General features: G+C 33.6%; 1 protein-coding gene across 1 annotated transcript in view; it reads left to right on the plus strand.

Moving 5' to 3' along the window:
- SCIN (scinderin) overlaps positions 1-14,658 on the plus strand; it is a 295,360-nt gene that overhangs the window by 242,644 nt on the left and 38,058 nt on the right. The window contains exon 11 of the mRNA XM_053714105.1: positions 6,806-6,976. Within this exon, the coding sequence (XP_053570080.1) occupies positions 6,806-6,976 (171 nt within the window). The remainder of the gene's footprint in view (positions 1-6,805; positions 6,977-14,658) is intronic.

Here is a 14,658-nt window from a genome sequence, read left to right on the forward strand (position 1 = left end):
GGATTCACATTTTTTTCTCATTATTCAAAAATAGTAGAGAACACTTTTTTTGTATAGTAGGTTTTCATTGGACTTTTTTTTAATTATCTAATTATTCCAATAAGATAGAAAACTTTGCATAGGATTTCATATACTTTTAAATTATCAAATGACTCACCTTAAATCTTGGAATTTTGCACTTTTTTATGTTTTCATGTGTACTCTGTTTATATGCTTGTTTCCTGATCACTTTTTGAAACTAAAAACATGTAAAAATATATATATGATCATAACAATGTTGACTTATGATTTCCGTTTATTATATAGTTGTGGGAAAGAAAAAAATGTTAGTTATATATTTACAAGAATGGAATTAATTTCTAAACTGCGGTTGTCTTTGTTTGATATTATAAGTTATGTGTAAAACCGGCATTTAGATCCATTAGGCAGTTATCATAATCATTGAATAAATTAACAGCCATGTTTTACTTTAATTTTATTGCGTATATTTTGCTTCCACGTAAGTATTACCCTTGTGACTAAAGGCTGTTTCTTATAGCTTATCATGTTTACCAAATCCAGATCTAAGAAAAATAATATAATTTGGGTGAATTAACTAATTAAAGGGCCACTAAACCCAAAATCTTTCTTTCATGATTCAGATAGAGAATATAAATTTAAACAACATTACAATTTACTTCCATTATTTATTTTGCTTCATTTTTTAAATATCCTTAGTTGAAGAAAAAGCAATGCACATGGTGAGCCAATCACACAATGCTTCTATGTGCAGCAACCAATCAGCAGCTAGTGAGCATATCTAGATATGCTTTTCATCAAAGAATATCAAGAGAATAAAACAAATTAGATAATATAAGTAAATTAGAAAGATGTTTAAAATTGCATTCTCTTTCTAAATCATAAAAGAAAAAATGTGGGTGGCATGTCCCTTTAAAATCCTGGCACTTCAGATGGAGTAGAATACCATAATAAAGCCAAAAAACCAAACTAAATTGTGAACAAAATATTTTGCTAAATTGTGAACTTGTTGATGACGTCTGAGGTTGTGTGATCACACAGGTACACAGCAGATCTGCTATTTTCTTTGATTAAATTATTTTATAGTTTGCAGAGCTTACTGAATAGTTTAAATAAATGTTGATACACAACACAAACTAGGCAAATATGATTGTATCAACCAGATTAAAGCAAAATAAAATAGAAATACATCTACATAAATAAATAGGTTTATTTTCTTTCATAAAGTGTCAAGTGTGAAATACAGGGAGTGCAGAATTATTAGGCAAATGAGTATTTTGACCACATCATCCTCTTTATGCATGTTGTCTTACTCCAAGCTGTATAGGCTCGAAAGCCTACTACCAATTAAGCATATTAGGTGATGTGCATCTCTGTAATGAGAAGGGGTGTGGTCTAATGACATCAACACCCTATATCAGGTGTGCATAATTATTAGGCAACTTCCTTTCCTTTGGCAAAATGGGTCAAAAGAAGGACTTGACAGGCTCAGAAAAGTCAAAAATAGTGAGATATCTTGCAGAGGGATGCAGCACTCTTAAAATTGCAAAGCTTCTGAAGCGTGATCATCGAACAATCAAGCGTTTCATTCAAAATAGTCAACAGGGTCGCAAGAAGCGTGTGGAAAAACCAAGGCGCAAAATAACTGCCCATGAACTGAGAAAAGTCAAGCGTGCAGCTGCCAAGATGCCACTTGCCACAAGTTTGGCCATATTTCAGAGCTGCAACATCACTGGAGTGCCCAAAAGCACAAGGTGTGCAATACTCAGAGACATGGCCAAGGTAAGAAAGGCTGAAAGACGACCACCACTGAACAAGACACACAAGCTGAAACGTCAAGACTGGGCCAAGAAATATCTCAAGACTGATTTTTCTAAGGTTTTATGGACTGATGAAATGAGAGTGAGTCTTGATGGGCCAGATGGATGGGCCCGTGGCTGGATTAGTAAAGGGCAGAGAGCTCCAGTCCGACTCAGACGCCAGCAAGGTGGAGGGGGAGTACTGGTTTGGGCTGGTATCATCAAAGATGAGCTTGTGGGGCCTTTTCGGGTTGAGGATGGAGTCAAGCTCAACTCCCAGTCCTACTGCCAGTTTCTGGAAGACACCTTCTTCAAGCAGTGGTACAGGAAGAAGTCTGCATCCTTCAAGAAAAACATGATTTTCATGCAGGACAATGCTCCATCACACGCGTCCAAGTACTCCACAGCGTGGCTGGCAAGAAAGGGTATAAAAGAAGAAAATCTAATGACATGGCCTCCTTGTTCACCTGATCTGAACCCCATTGAGAACCTGTGGTCCATCATCAAATGTGAGATTTACAAGGAGGGAAAACAGTATACCTCTCTGAACAGTGTCTGGGAGGCTGTGGTTGCTGCTGCACGCAATGTTGATGGTGAACAGATCAAAACACTGACAGAATCCATGGATGGCAGGCTTTTGAGTGTCCTTGCAAAGAAAGGTGGCTATATTGGTCACTGATTTGTTTTTGTTTTGTTTTTGAATGTCAGAAATGTATATTTGTGAATGTTGAGAGGTTATATTGGTTTCACTGGTAAAAATAAATAATTGTAATGGGTATATATTTGTTTTTTGTTAAGTTGCCTAATAATTATGCACAGTAATAGTCACCTGCACACACAGATATCCCCCTAAAATAGCTAAAACTAAAAACAAACTAAAAACTACTTCCAAAAATATTCAGCTTTGATATTAATGAGTTTTTTGGGTTCATTGAGAACATGGTTGTTGTTCAATAATAAAATTAATCCTCAAAAATACAACTTGCCTAATAATTCTGCACTCCCTGTATTACTGCTAAACTGATTCATGATAAAATGTCTCCGGCAAATTGATAACTTACCAAAATCCTAAATCCTAGATATAGAGTAACAAATTAACAAAATGAACTGTGCCACACTGAACTGGTGTAACAAGTGTGCCATAGTGAAACGAGCCTAATAATTGTATAGATATAAAACCTTTAATCTAACTGCTTAGGAACTGGAAACGGTTTGGATTTTGGAATATTTGTATATATTTTATCTGTAAAATAGGACAGCTTGGAGAAAGAATGGGACCAAGTGTAAACAGCAATATCTTTTATCATTTAGGCAATCACTGTATAATACAGCTTATACATGCAGTCTTTAATACTCTAATATTCATAGTTTTTAAATTATCAAATGACTCACCTTAAATCTTGGAATTTTGCACTAGTTCCATCAGAAATATAGTACAGTACTGTAATCAGACAGGTAACAGTTGTTGTTTTAAATACATTTAGAATTGCATTTGCATTTTAGTACACAAAAAAACGAATCGAAAACACAGGCAGAGACTATCGTGACTTACTGGTAGGAAAAAGTGGTAAATTTGAATAATTCTATATCTATATCTACTGTATATATGCGGTATGTATATATATATATATATATATATATATATATATATATATATATATATATATATATATATATATATATATATATATATATATATATATATATATATATATTAATGGAAAACTCTGGATTTTCTGAATAATTCCAGATTTTGGAATTCTGGATTTAGGAATTTGTACCTATATAATTAATTAAATCAGAGAGTTTTTATTTGGAAAGGTACATCATTTATTTTTTCTGATTCATAGATCTAAAGAAAAGTTGATAACATATTGGTTGCTACTAATGATTTGTGAATTGCTGATTTAGCACATCTGCTTTATAGGCCTCTTTGGTTAGGAAGAGTTAAATGTGTGATTTTGTTTGTTGGTTTTTAAGGATTATAGTAGTGTGACACTACAAGAGCAAAACAGTGTAATCAAGCTTTAGCAACCATGGATGTAATAAAGCTAATGTTTCCACTTTGGTGACCTTTTCCCCTGGATTCTATAATCCTTGAAAACCCTTACTGCAGCTGTTTGAGTTCAAAACAGAATGTCTTTTTTACAAAATGATTGCTGGGTCCTATTCATTATTTCTGTGCAATCGCTTTTGTTATAAAGTAGGCCACTCAGCTGTTTTCAGGAAGCTAGCAGTAGGATTATTTAACTAGTTTGCAATAACCCTTAGTCTAAAAAAAGCTCTGATTTAATATTTTATGAGGGGTGTACACCCAATGGCATACACCATTTATTAATTGAGGGAGAGAGAAAGAAAGAAAGAAAAGAAAGAAAGAAAAGAAAGAGAGAGAGAGAAAGAAAGAAAGAGCGAGAGAAAGAAAGAAAGAAAGAAAGAGCGAGAGAAAGAAAGAAAGAAAGAAAGAAAGAAAGAAAGAAAGAAAGAAAGAAAGAAAGAAAAAGAAAAGAAAGAATGGAGATTTAAGATGCAATGATACTTCTACCAAACAGTTATACATTTAGGGCCAGATTACAAGTGGAGCACAAACGTTAGCACGCAAGCGATCTCTCTCTCTCTCTTTCTCTCTCTCTCTCTCTCTCTCTCTCTCTCTCTCTCTCTCTATATATATATATATATATATATATATATATAAATCAATGTAAATATTTGCATAGGAAATTAGCACATGTAGGCAAGTATCCCCGCTTGCTTTTCCCCAGAAATTCTTAATATACAATGTTACCAATGCACAAGAGAATTGTGGGTAAGATATGCAAATTAGATATGCAAATTCTCAGTTTTTTTGCTTCATAAATACTGTTTTGACACAGTATTTATCTCCCCCCATATTTATCTCCCCCCATAATTTTAATGAATTATATATATATATATATATATATATATATATATATATATATATATATATATATATATATATATGTATTTATATTTACATACATATATATATATATATACATATAAACATATAAATACATATGTACATACAAATAATCATATATATAAGTGCATTGGATCCCTTTGCACTCAAGTAGATGAAAACATGTAAAAACATATGTATGATATATTATATTTAATAAAGTGTTATGCTGTGTATTACTGTAAATATTTCACATTCCATGTTCTATGTATTTATAAATAGATATTCCTATATATCAGATATATGTAGAAATATTTATTTATGAATTAATAGAACATATTTTTCTATGTGAAGAACATTGTAATGTGAAATATTCATAATTTCATATCAGGTTAGCACACATGCTAAAATGCGATTGGGTTTGAGTGTGATTTGGGTGTTAGGTCTTTTTTCCACTTTTTTCTCCATTGACTTCTATAGGTGATTAGGTTTTTGGGCAAGTGATTTTCTAAGTTCGTCTTTTTGCACACGTTGTGTTAGCGCAAGAACAATAACTTTTCATTTTCAACTCATAATACAAGGGCTCCACTCGTAATCTGGCCCTTAATATTTTTATATTATATGCCTAATGCTGGCTTTTTTTCTAATACATTCACTGAAATCAATATTCAAATGCATTTGACTATGTCTAGATTTATTTCTCAAGTTCTCACTATTTTCCCCTGAAGTTTCAAGATTTCTGGCTCTATCTTACCATGTATATGCACTGTACGCTTTATTGCTGCCTGCGTTTCTCTGTCCCTCTCTGTGAGATTATCACATGTCTGCCTTTCTGTCTAACTGTACTAAATATTTACCTTTCTGATTCTCCCAAAGATCTGTCTATCTTTCTGACTTTCTTAAATGTCTGCTAATCTATCTGATTCCCAATGCCTGCCTTTCTTATTCTTTCAAATGTCCACCTACCTGACTCTGACTGACTATCTATTTATCATCTATCTATCTATCTATCTATCTATCTATCTATCTATCTATCTATCTATCTATCTATCTATCTATATATCTATCTATCAATGTATCTATCTGTCTATCTATCTATATCTATCTATTTATCATCTATCTATCTATCTATCTATCTATCTATCTATTTATCATCTATCTATCTATCTATCTATCTATCTATTTATCATCTATCGATCTATTTATCATCTATCTATCAATCTATTTATCATCTATCTATCTATCTATCTATCTATCTATCTATCTATCTATCTATCTATCTATCTATCTATCTATCATATATCTATCATCTACTATCTATCTATCTATCTATCTATCTATCTATCTATCTATCTATAGTTTTAAACAACTTTCCAATTTACTTCTTTTATCTAATTTACTTTGTTCTCCTGGCATCCTTTGTTAAAAACATACATAGGTAAGCTCAGGTTCAGCAATGCACTACTGGTAGCTAGTTGTTGGTTGGTGGCTGCACATATATGCCTCTTGTCATTGACTTGTCTGGTGTGTTCATCTAGCTCCCAGTAGTGCATTACTGCTGTTCCTTCAACAAAGGATAGCAAGATAATAAGGGACATTTGATAATATAAGTAAATTGGAAGGTTGTTTGAAATTGTATGCTCTGTCTAAATCATGACAAGGAAAAATTGGATTTCATATCCCTTTAATGGCATTGCGTAATAAGAGCCTTGTTTTGAATTATGTTTCGAGGTATATGTAGCAAATACAGCATAGTTTTATATGTAATACAAATAATAAGGATTTATTTTCTGTCATAACTATTTCACTTGTGTCTAATCTATCCTAGATGGGAAAAAAGCAAAAAAAAAAGCAATATTTTCTTATAGTTTTTAAAAAAATAATATATATATATATATATATATATATATATATATATATATATTATATGTGATAAATTGTTGTGATTGTAAGCAGTACATTTTCAGATTTGCATTGAATTTACAATATTGTATTTATTGAAAACACATTTTTGTAGAAACATGGTAATTGCTCTTTATAATGTGTTCATAAATTATAAATTTCTTTCTAGGTCCGTGTTTCCCAAGGAAAGGAACCAGCACATTTGCTCAGCTTGTTCAAAGACAAACCCCTTATTATATACAAAGATGGAACATCAAGAAAGGGTGGACAGACACCTCCTAATGCCATACGCCTTTTCCAGATTCGCCGGAACTTAGCATCTATTACTCGAATAGTAGAGGTAATCACCAACATAACTTAGCATCTATTACTCGAATAGTAGAGGTAATCACCAACATAACTTAGCATCTGTTACTCGAATAGTAGAGGTAATCACCAACATAACTTAGCATCTATTACTCGAATAGTAGAGGTAATCACCAACATAACTTAACATCTATTACTCGAATAGTAGAGGTAATCAGCAACATAACTTAGCATCTATTTCTCGAATAGTAGAGGTAATCACCAACATAACTTAGCATCTATTAGTCAAATAGTAGAGGTAATCACCAACATAATTTACATCTATTACTGGGATAATAGAGGTAATCACCAACATAACTCACATCTATTACTCGGATAGTAGAGGTAATCACCAACATAACTTAGCATCTATTACTACCAACATAACTTACATCTATTACTCAAATAGTAGAGGTAATCACCAACATAACTTAGCATCAATTACTCGAATAGTAGACGTAATCACCAACATAACTTAGCATCTATTACTTGAATAGTAGAGGTAATCACCAACATAACTTAGCATCTATTACTCAGATAGTAGAGGTAATCACCAACATAACTTAGCATCTATTATTTGAATAGTAGACGTAATCACCAACATAGCTTAGCATCTATTACTTGAATAGTAGAGGTAATCACCAACATAACTTAGCATCTATTACTCGAATAGTAGAGGTAATCACCAACATAACTTAGCATCTATTACTCGAATAGTAGAGGTAATCACCAACATAACTTAGCATCTATTACTTGAATAGTAGAGGTAATCACCAACATAAATTAGCATCTATTACTCGAATAGTAGAGGTAATCATCAACATAAATTAGCATCTATTACTCGAATAATAGAGGTAATCACCAACATAACTTAGCATCTATTACTCAGATAGTAGAGGTAATCACCAACATAACTTAGCATCTATTATTCGAATAGTAGACGTAATCACCAACATAACTTAGCATCTATTACTCGAATAGTAGAGGTAATCACCAACATAACTTAGCATCTATTACTCGAATAGTAGAGGTAATCACCAACATAACTTAGCATCTATTACTTGAATAGTAGAGGTAATCACCAACATAACTTAGCATCTATTACTTGAATAGTAGAGGTAATCACCAACATAAATTAGCATCTATTTCTCAAATAGTAGAGGTAATCACCAACATAAATTATCATCTATTACTCGAATAGTAGAGGTAATCACCAACATAAATTAGCATCTATTACTCGAATAGTAGAGGTAATCACCAACATAAATTAGCATCTATTACTCGAATAGTAGAGGTAATCACTAACATAACTTAGTACCTATTACTCGAATAGTAGAGGTACTTAAATTTGTGCCATTAAGCTAACTGTTTAAAGGGACATCGTAGTGAAAAAAATTCTGTCATCCATATGAAAGAGCAGCATTTAAACATGTATAAATATTGTTTGCCTAAAAAACATACATTTTATTGCAAGACAGGTGACTTTGAAAAGAAAACAAATCAGTTTGCTATATTAATGTATGCTTGTTGTTCTGCCAATCTGTCTTGTTGTTCAGGCAAGATCACGGTCAAAATGTACTGAGGCTCACTCTACCTATCTGGTTTGACTTATTGCCCGTGGGTGTTCCTTCCATTAACATAGAGTTTTGTGCCAGCAGGCTTAATATACAATATCTCGCACAGAAAACATTAACCGCTAGAAACATGATCAAATGTAAAATGTTAAATATTTTCATGTCAGATTTTTTATGTGAAATTAGTTTCACTGTATAGAATGATATTTGTATCAGCGATCTTGCAGACACGTAAAAAGGGTTGATAGTGGACTTCCTGGCCACTCCCTGAGAACACCCAGAAAGTCGGGTTTCACTATATCAAAGCTGAAGAGGTTGTTTCTTTTTTATTTATTTATTTTCTTCAACTTTTGAGTTTTCCCTTTCCACACGTTAGAGTAGACTGTTTTTGTAATGCCTTATCATTAAAGGGACATTAAACTCCCGAGTACAACTACAATATAATGGTTACTATTAAAAGAAATATATGTAGTATACCGAGCGCTAGTAATAGGATGCCTTAAGCTCACTGACAAGAGCCCCCTAGTGGACTTGGGATAAAAACTAACTAAAATGAATGAGTGAGCGCTAACAGCTTAAAAGGCTAAGTAATCAGTTGGGTGAGATAGATAAAATTCAGTTTAATACAATGATATAAAACAATCTAAATAATACAATGATTCAGTAAAAACAATTTTAAAACCTACATGGATCCATGGGGGACAAATAAAAACACATATAAAAATGCAATGTGCGTTCAATACTGTATAAAAGAATGAGTAATCACAGCATAATACAAACAAGTCTCACAACAGATTGATAATACTTGTGTGCCGATTGAGACCTAGTTAGTGGTCACAAATCCATAATTCGTCTCCAAATGGGAGGTTAACACATGGGTTAATAAAATAAACATAAACCAGTGAAACAACGTGTAGAAAATGAGTGAAAAAATGTGCAAATAATGTGATAAAAATGATGTCACTTGCTGTCCAAAATTAGTGTCCAAACATGATAAGGTCCAAATTAAATTATCCAGTGTTGGTAATAAACATATGGTGCAAAAAGCAATTCTTAGAAGCAAAAAAGTGAAAAAATCAAAAATGTGTAAACGATGATCCAAAGAACAAAAAATATAAACAAGGTCCAAAATATCTTCTAAACCTGTGGAAAAATGAAGAAATAATAGTGTAATAACGTTTATACAATCCAAATAATAATTAGAAATGAGCTCACCAGTATGTCAACGCGTTTCGGCCTTCCTGGCCTTTATCAAGACATGATAAAGGCCAGGAAGGCCGAAACGCGTTGACATACTGGTGAGCTCATTTCTAATTATTATTTGGATTGTATAAACGTTATTGCACTATTATTTCTTCATTTTTCCACAGGTTTAGAAGATATTTTGGACCTTGTTTATATTTTTTGTTCTTTGAATCATCGTTTACACATTTTTGTTTTTTTCACTTTTTTGCTTCTAAGAATTGCTTTTTGCACCATAAGTTTATTACCAACACTGGATAATTTAATTTGGACCTTATCATGTTTGGACACTAATTTTGGACAGCAAGTGACTTATCATTTTTATCACATTATTTGCACATTTTTTCACTCATTTTCTACACGTTGTTTCACTGGTTTATGTTTATTTTATTAACCCATGTGTTAACCTCCCATTTGGAGACGAATTATGGATTTGTGACCACTAACTAGGTCTCAATCGGCACACAAGTATTATCAATCTGTTGTGAGACTTGTTTGTATTATGCTGTGATTACTCATTCTTTTATACAGTATTGAACGCACATTGCATTTTTATATGTGTTTTTATTTGTCCCCATGGATCCATGTAGGTTTTAAAATTGTTTTTACTGAATCATTGTATTATTTAGATTGTTTTATATCATTGTATTAAACTGATTTTTATCTATCTCACCCAACTGATTACTTAGCCTTTTAAGTTGTTAGCGCTCACTCATTCATTTTAGTTAATGGTTACTATTAACCATGCTATTGTTTTTTTGTTTTTTTTTTATTGTTGTGCCTGCAGCTGTCTTCAAAATTATTTTCTTATTTGAACCCCGTACAAGTATTAGTTAGTGAAGCTCAACATCTTCACACTGGGCACCATCTGGGATCTTGGAGCCTATATTTGTTATGTAACTTTTAAACTGTGCAAAAAACTGCAAAAATGTGTTCTCTATTATGTGCCAATACAAAGAAAAAACAACAGCGCATCCCAACACTAAGTGTTATAATTTATTAACAACAAAAGTGTGCATGTATAAAATGCACTTACTGACATAACGGTATAAAAGCATATATAAAAATGCACATCCATTCCTTCTAGCGATCCTTCATAACAACGCTTTGGTGTTCTCCTACAGTCCAAATCTTTACTGATTCCAATAAGTTCTCCCAAGTCAGCGTCTGCTGTGTCACTAAGTCTACAGAATCTGAGGAGGGATAAAAGACCTCAACGCGTTTTGCCCACGCAATAGCTGGGCTTTCTCAAGAGGAAAAATCATCTAATGCAGAGGTGACCCAAGAATCACTATATAATCATGCAGCTTAGTGATTAACCAATCGGTAATCTACAAGTGACGTTTCACAATTAACAATAGATAATAGTGATATTCCGGCCACCTGTGAATAAGAATTCCATTATGTGCGCTAAACTAAAGTGAAAGGTATGGCTTTCAAAAAGCAGATCTGTGAAAGTGTACTGCTCCTATCACAGGATGCAACAATAAGTGAAATACAAAATGGCGGCGCCCAGTATCGAATGCCGAGCTTTACCAGCAGGATTCTATAATACGTTAAAATAAGAGAATGGCTTTAAAGAGAGCTGAAGGTACAGGTGGGAAAATAATAGCATGGTAAGTAGAAATCATGCTACTGTAGTTGTACCCAACTGTTTAATAATGTCCCTTTAATGGTTGAAGTGGTGCTATGTAGAGGGAAGTTAACCAATGAGAAACAGCTGAACTTGCCACTCAATTCTCTAACGAGGAACAGGTACAAATACATTTTAACCTGGTTAAATTTTAATTTTATTAACAAGCTTTATTGAATCTGGGCCAGTAAACTTGTTAAAGGACAATGAAACCCACATTTTTTCTTTTGTTATACAGATAGAAAAATACAATTTAAAAAAGTTTCCAATTTACTTCTATTAGCAAATTTACTTTTTTCTCATGTTGTTCTTTGTTGAAGAGATACATTGGTAGGTAGCCTGCGCATGCCTGAAGCACTACATGACAGAAAATAGTGCTGCCATCTAGTGCTCTTGCTAATGTATAACATTACTGAGCTTATATCCTTGCTTTTCACCAAAGAATAACAAGAAAATGTGATAATAGAAGTAAATCGGAAAGTTGTTTAAAATTGAATGCTCTATCTGAATCATGAAAGAAGAGTTTTGGGTTTTATGTCCCTTTAAGTAAACATTGTTGAAATTTAAACTTATTCAGCAGAATCACATGTGTACGTCTTACTATTACTTACTGCAATTCTGTAATATATATATTATGGATTATTTCTTTTTATTAAATAATACTTTCTAATAAATACTATTTATATTTTATATTTCAATAACAAACAGCCAGATTACGAGTTTTGAGTTATGAGTATAACGCTGCTTTTTCCCTACCGCTGCTATTATGAGTCTTGTAGGTATAGGTGTACCGCACACTTTTTTGTCAGTCACGCAACGCCAGTACCGCACTTTAAAAAAAGTCCTTTTTCAATGGGACATTCATAGCACCGGTATTACGAGTTTGCCTGGCAGGCCAAAAAGTGAGCGGTACAGCCTATAACTACAAGATTCGTACCACCATCTGAAAGTCAGTAGTTATGAGTTTTACGTTACAAAGCTGTACCATAAAACTCATAACTAAACTGCTACAAAGTACACTAGCACCCATAAACTACATATTAACCCCTAAACCGAGGCCCTCCCACATCGCAAATAATAAAATAAAATTATTAACCCCTAATCTGCGGCTCCGGACATCGCAGCCACTTAAAAAATGTATTAACCCCTATTCAGCTGCTCCCCGACATTGTCGCCACTATAATAAAATTATTAACCCCTAAATCGCTGCCCTCCCGCATCACAAATACTATTTAAATATTATTAACCCCTAATCTGCTGTCCGCCCACTCCGCCGCTATAATAAACCTACTAACCCCTAAACCTAACCCTAACATAGCCCTAACCCTAACACCCCCTAACTTAAATATAATTAAAATAAATCTAAATAAAACCTACTATTAATAACTAACTAATTCCTATTTAAAACTAAATACATACTTACCTGTAAAATAAACCCTAAGCTAGCTACAATATAACTAATAGTTAGATTGTAGCTATCTTAGGTTTTATTTTTATTTCACAGCTAAATTTGTATTTATTTTAACTAGGTAGACTATTTAGTAAGTAGTTATAAACTATTTACTAGCTACCTAGTTAAAATAAATGCAAAGTTACCTGTAAAAAAAAAAACCTAACCTGAGTTACACTAACACATAACATTACAATAAAATTAAATAAATTAAATTGACAAAATACATTTATCTAAATTACAAAAAATAATAAACACTAAATTACACAAAATAAAAAAAGAAATGATCAAAAATAAAAAAATTAATTACTCCTAATCTAATAGCCCTATCAAAATAAAAAAGCCCCCCAAAAATAAAAAAAAAACCTAGCCTACTTTAAACTGCCAATGGCCCTTGAAAGGGCCTTTTGCGGGGCATTGCCCCAAAGAAATAAGCTCTTTTACCTGTAAAAAAACAAACAAAAAACCCCCCAACAGTAAAACCCACCACTCACACAACCAAACCCCCCAAATAAAATCCTATCTAAATAAACCTAAGCTCCCCATTGCCCTGAAAAAGGGCATTTGGATGGGCATTGCCCTTAAAAGGGCATTTAGCTATTTTACATTGCCCAAAACCCTAAGCTAAAAATAAAACCCACCCAATAAACCCTTAAAAAATACCTAACACTAAACACCGACGATCCTCTTACAGTTTTTGAAGACCGGACATCCATCCTCATCCAGGCGGCAGAAGTCTTCATCCAAGCGGGCAGAAGTCCTCATTGAAGCCGGCAGAAGTCTTCATCCAAGCAGGCAGAAGTCCTCATCCAAGCCGGCAGAAACCTTTATCCAAGCGGACAGAAGTCTTCATCCAGACGGCATCTTCTATCTTCATCCATCCGGCGCGGAGCGGCTCCATCTTCAAGACATCCGGCGCGGAGCATCCTCTTCTTCCAATGGCTTTTGAAGAATGAAGTTTCCCTTTAAATGAGGATCCAATCAGCCAATAAGATTGAGCTTGCATTCTATTGGCTGATTGGATCAGCCAATAGAATGCGAGCTCAATCCTATTGGCTGATTGCAACAGCCAATATGATTTTTTCCCCCTTAATTCATTTTTGGCTGATAGAATTCTATCAGCCAATCGGAATGTAAGGGATGCCATCTTGGATGACGTCATTTAAAGGGAAACTTCATTCTTCGAAAGCCATCATAAGGAGAGGATGCTCCGCGCCAGATGTCTTCAAGATGGACCCGCTCTGCCCTAGATGGATGAAGATAGAAGATGCCGTCTGGATGAAGAGTTCTGCCCGCTTGGATGAAGACTTCTGCCGACTTCGATGATGAGTTCTGCCCGCTTGGATGAAGACTTCTGCCGGCTTCGATGAGGACTTCTGCCTGCTTGGATGAAGACTTCTGCCGCCTAGATGAGGATGGATGTCCGGTCTTCAAAAACTGTAAAGTGGATCGTCGGTGGATAAAATTAAATAAATTAAATTAACAAAATACATTTATCTAAATTACAAAAAATAATAAACACTAAATTACACAAAATAAAAAAAGAAATTATCAAAAATAAAAATGAATTACTCCTAATCTAATAGCCCTATCAAAATAAAAAAGCCCCCCACAAAATAAAAAACCCCTAGCCTACACTAAACTGCCAATGGTCCTTAAAAGGGCCTTTTGCTGGGCATTGCCCCAAAGAAATCAGCTCTTTTACCTGTAAAAAAAAAAAAAAAACAACAACCCCCCAACAGTAAAACCCACCACCTACACAACCAAACCCCCCAAAT

Source organism: Bombina bombina, chromosome 5 (assembly GCF_027579735.1).
Source record: "Bombina bombina isolate aBomBom1 chromosome 5, aBomBom1.pri, whole genome shotgun sequence".
Taxonomy (NCBI): domain Eukaryota; kingdom Metazoa; phylum Chordata; class Amphibia; order Anura; family Bombinatoridae; genus Bombina; species Bombina bombina.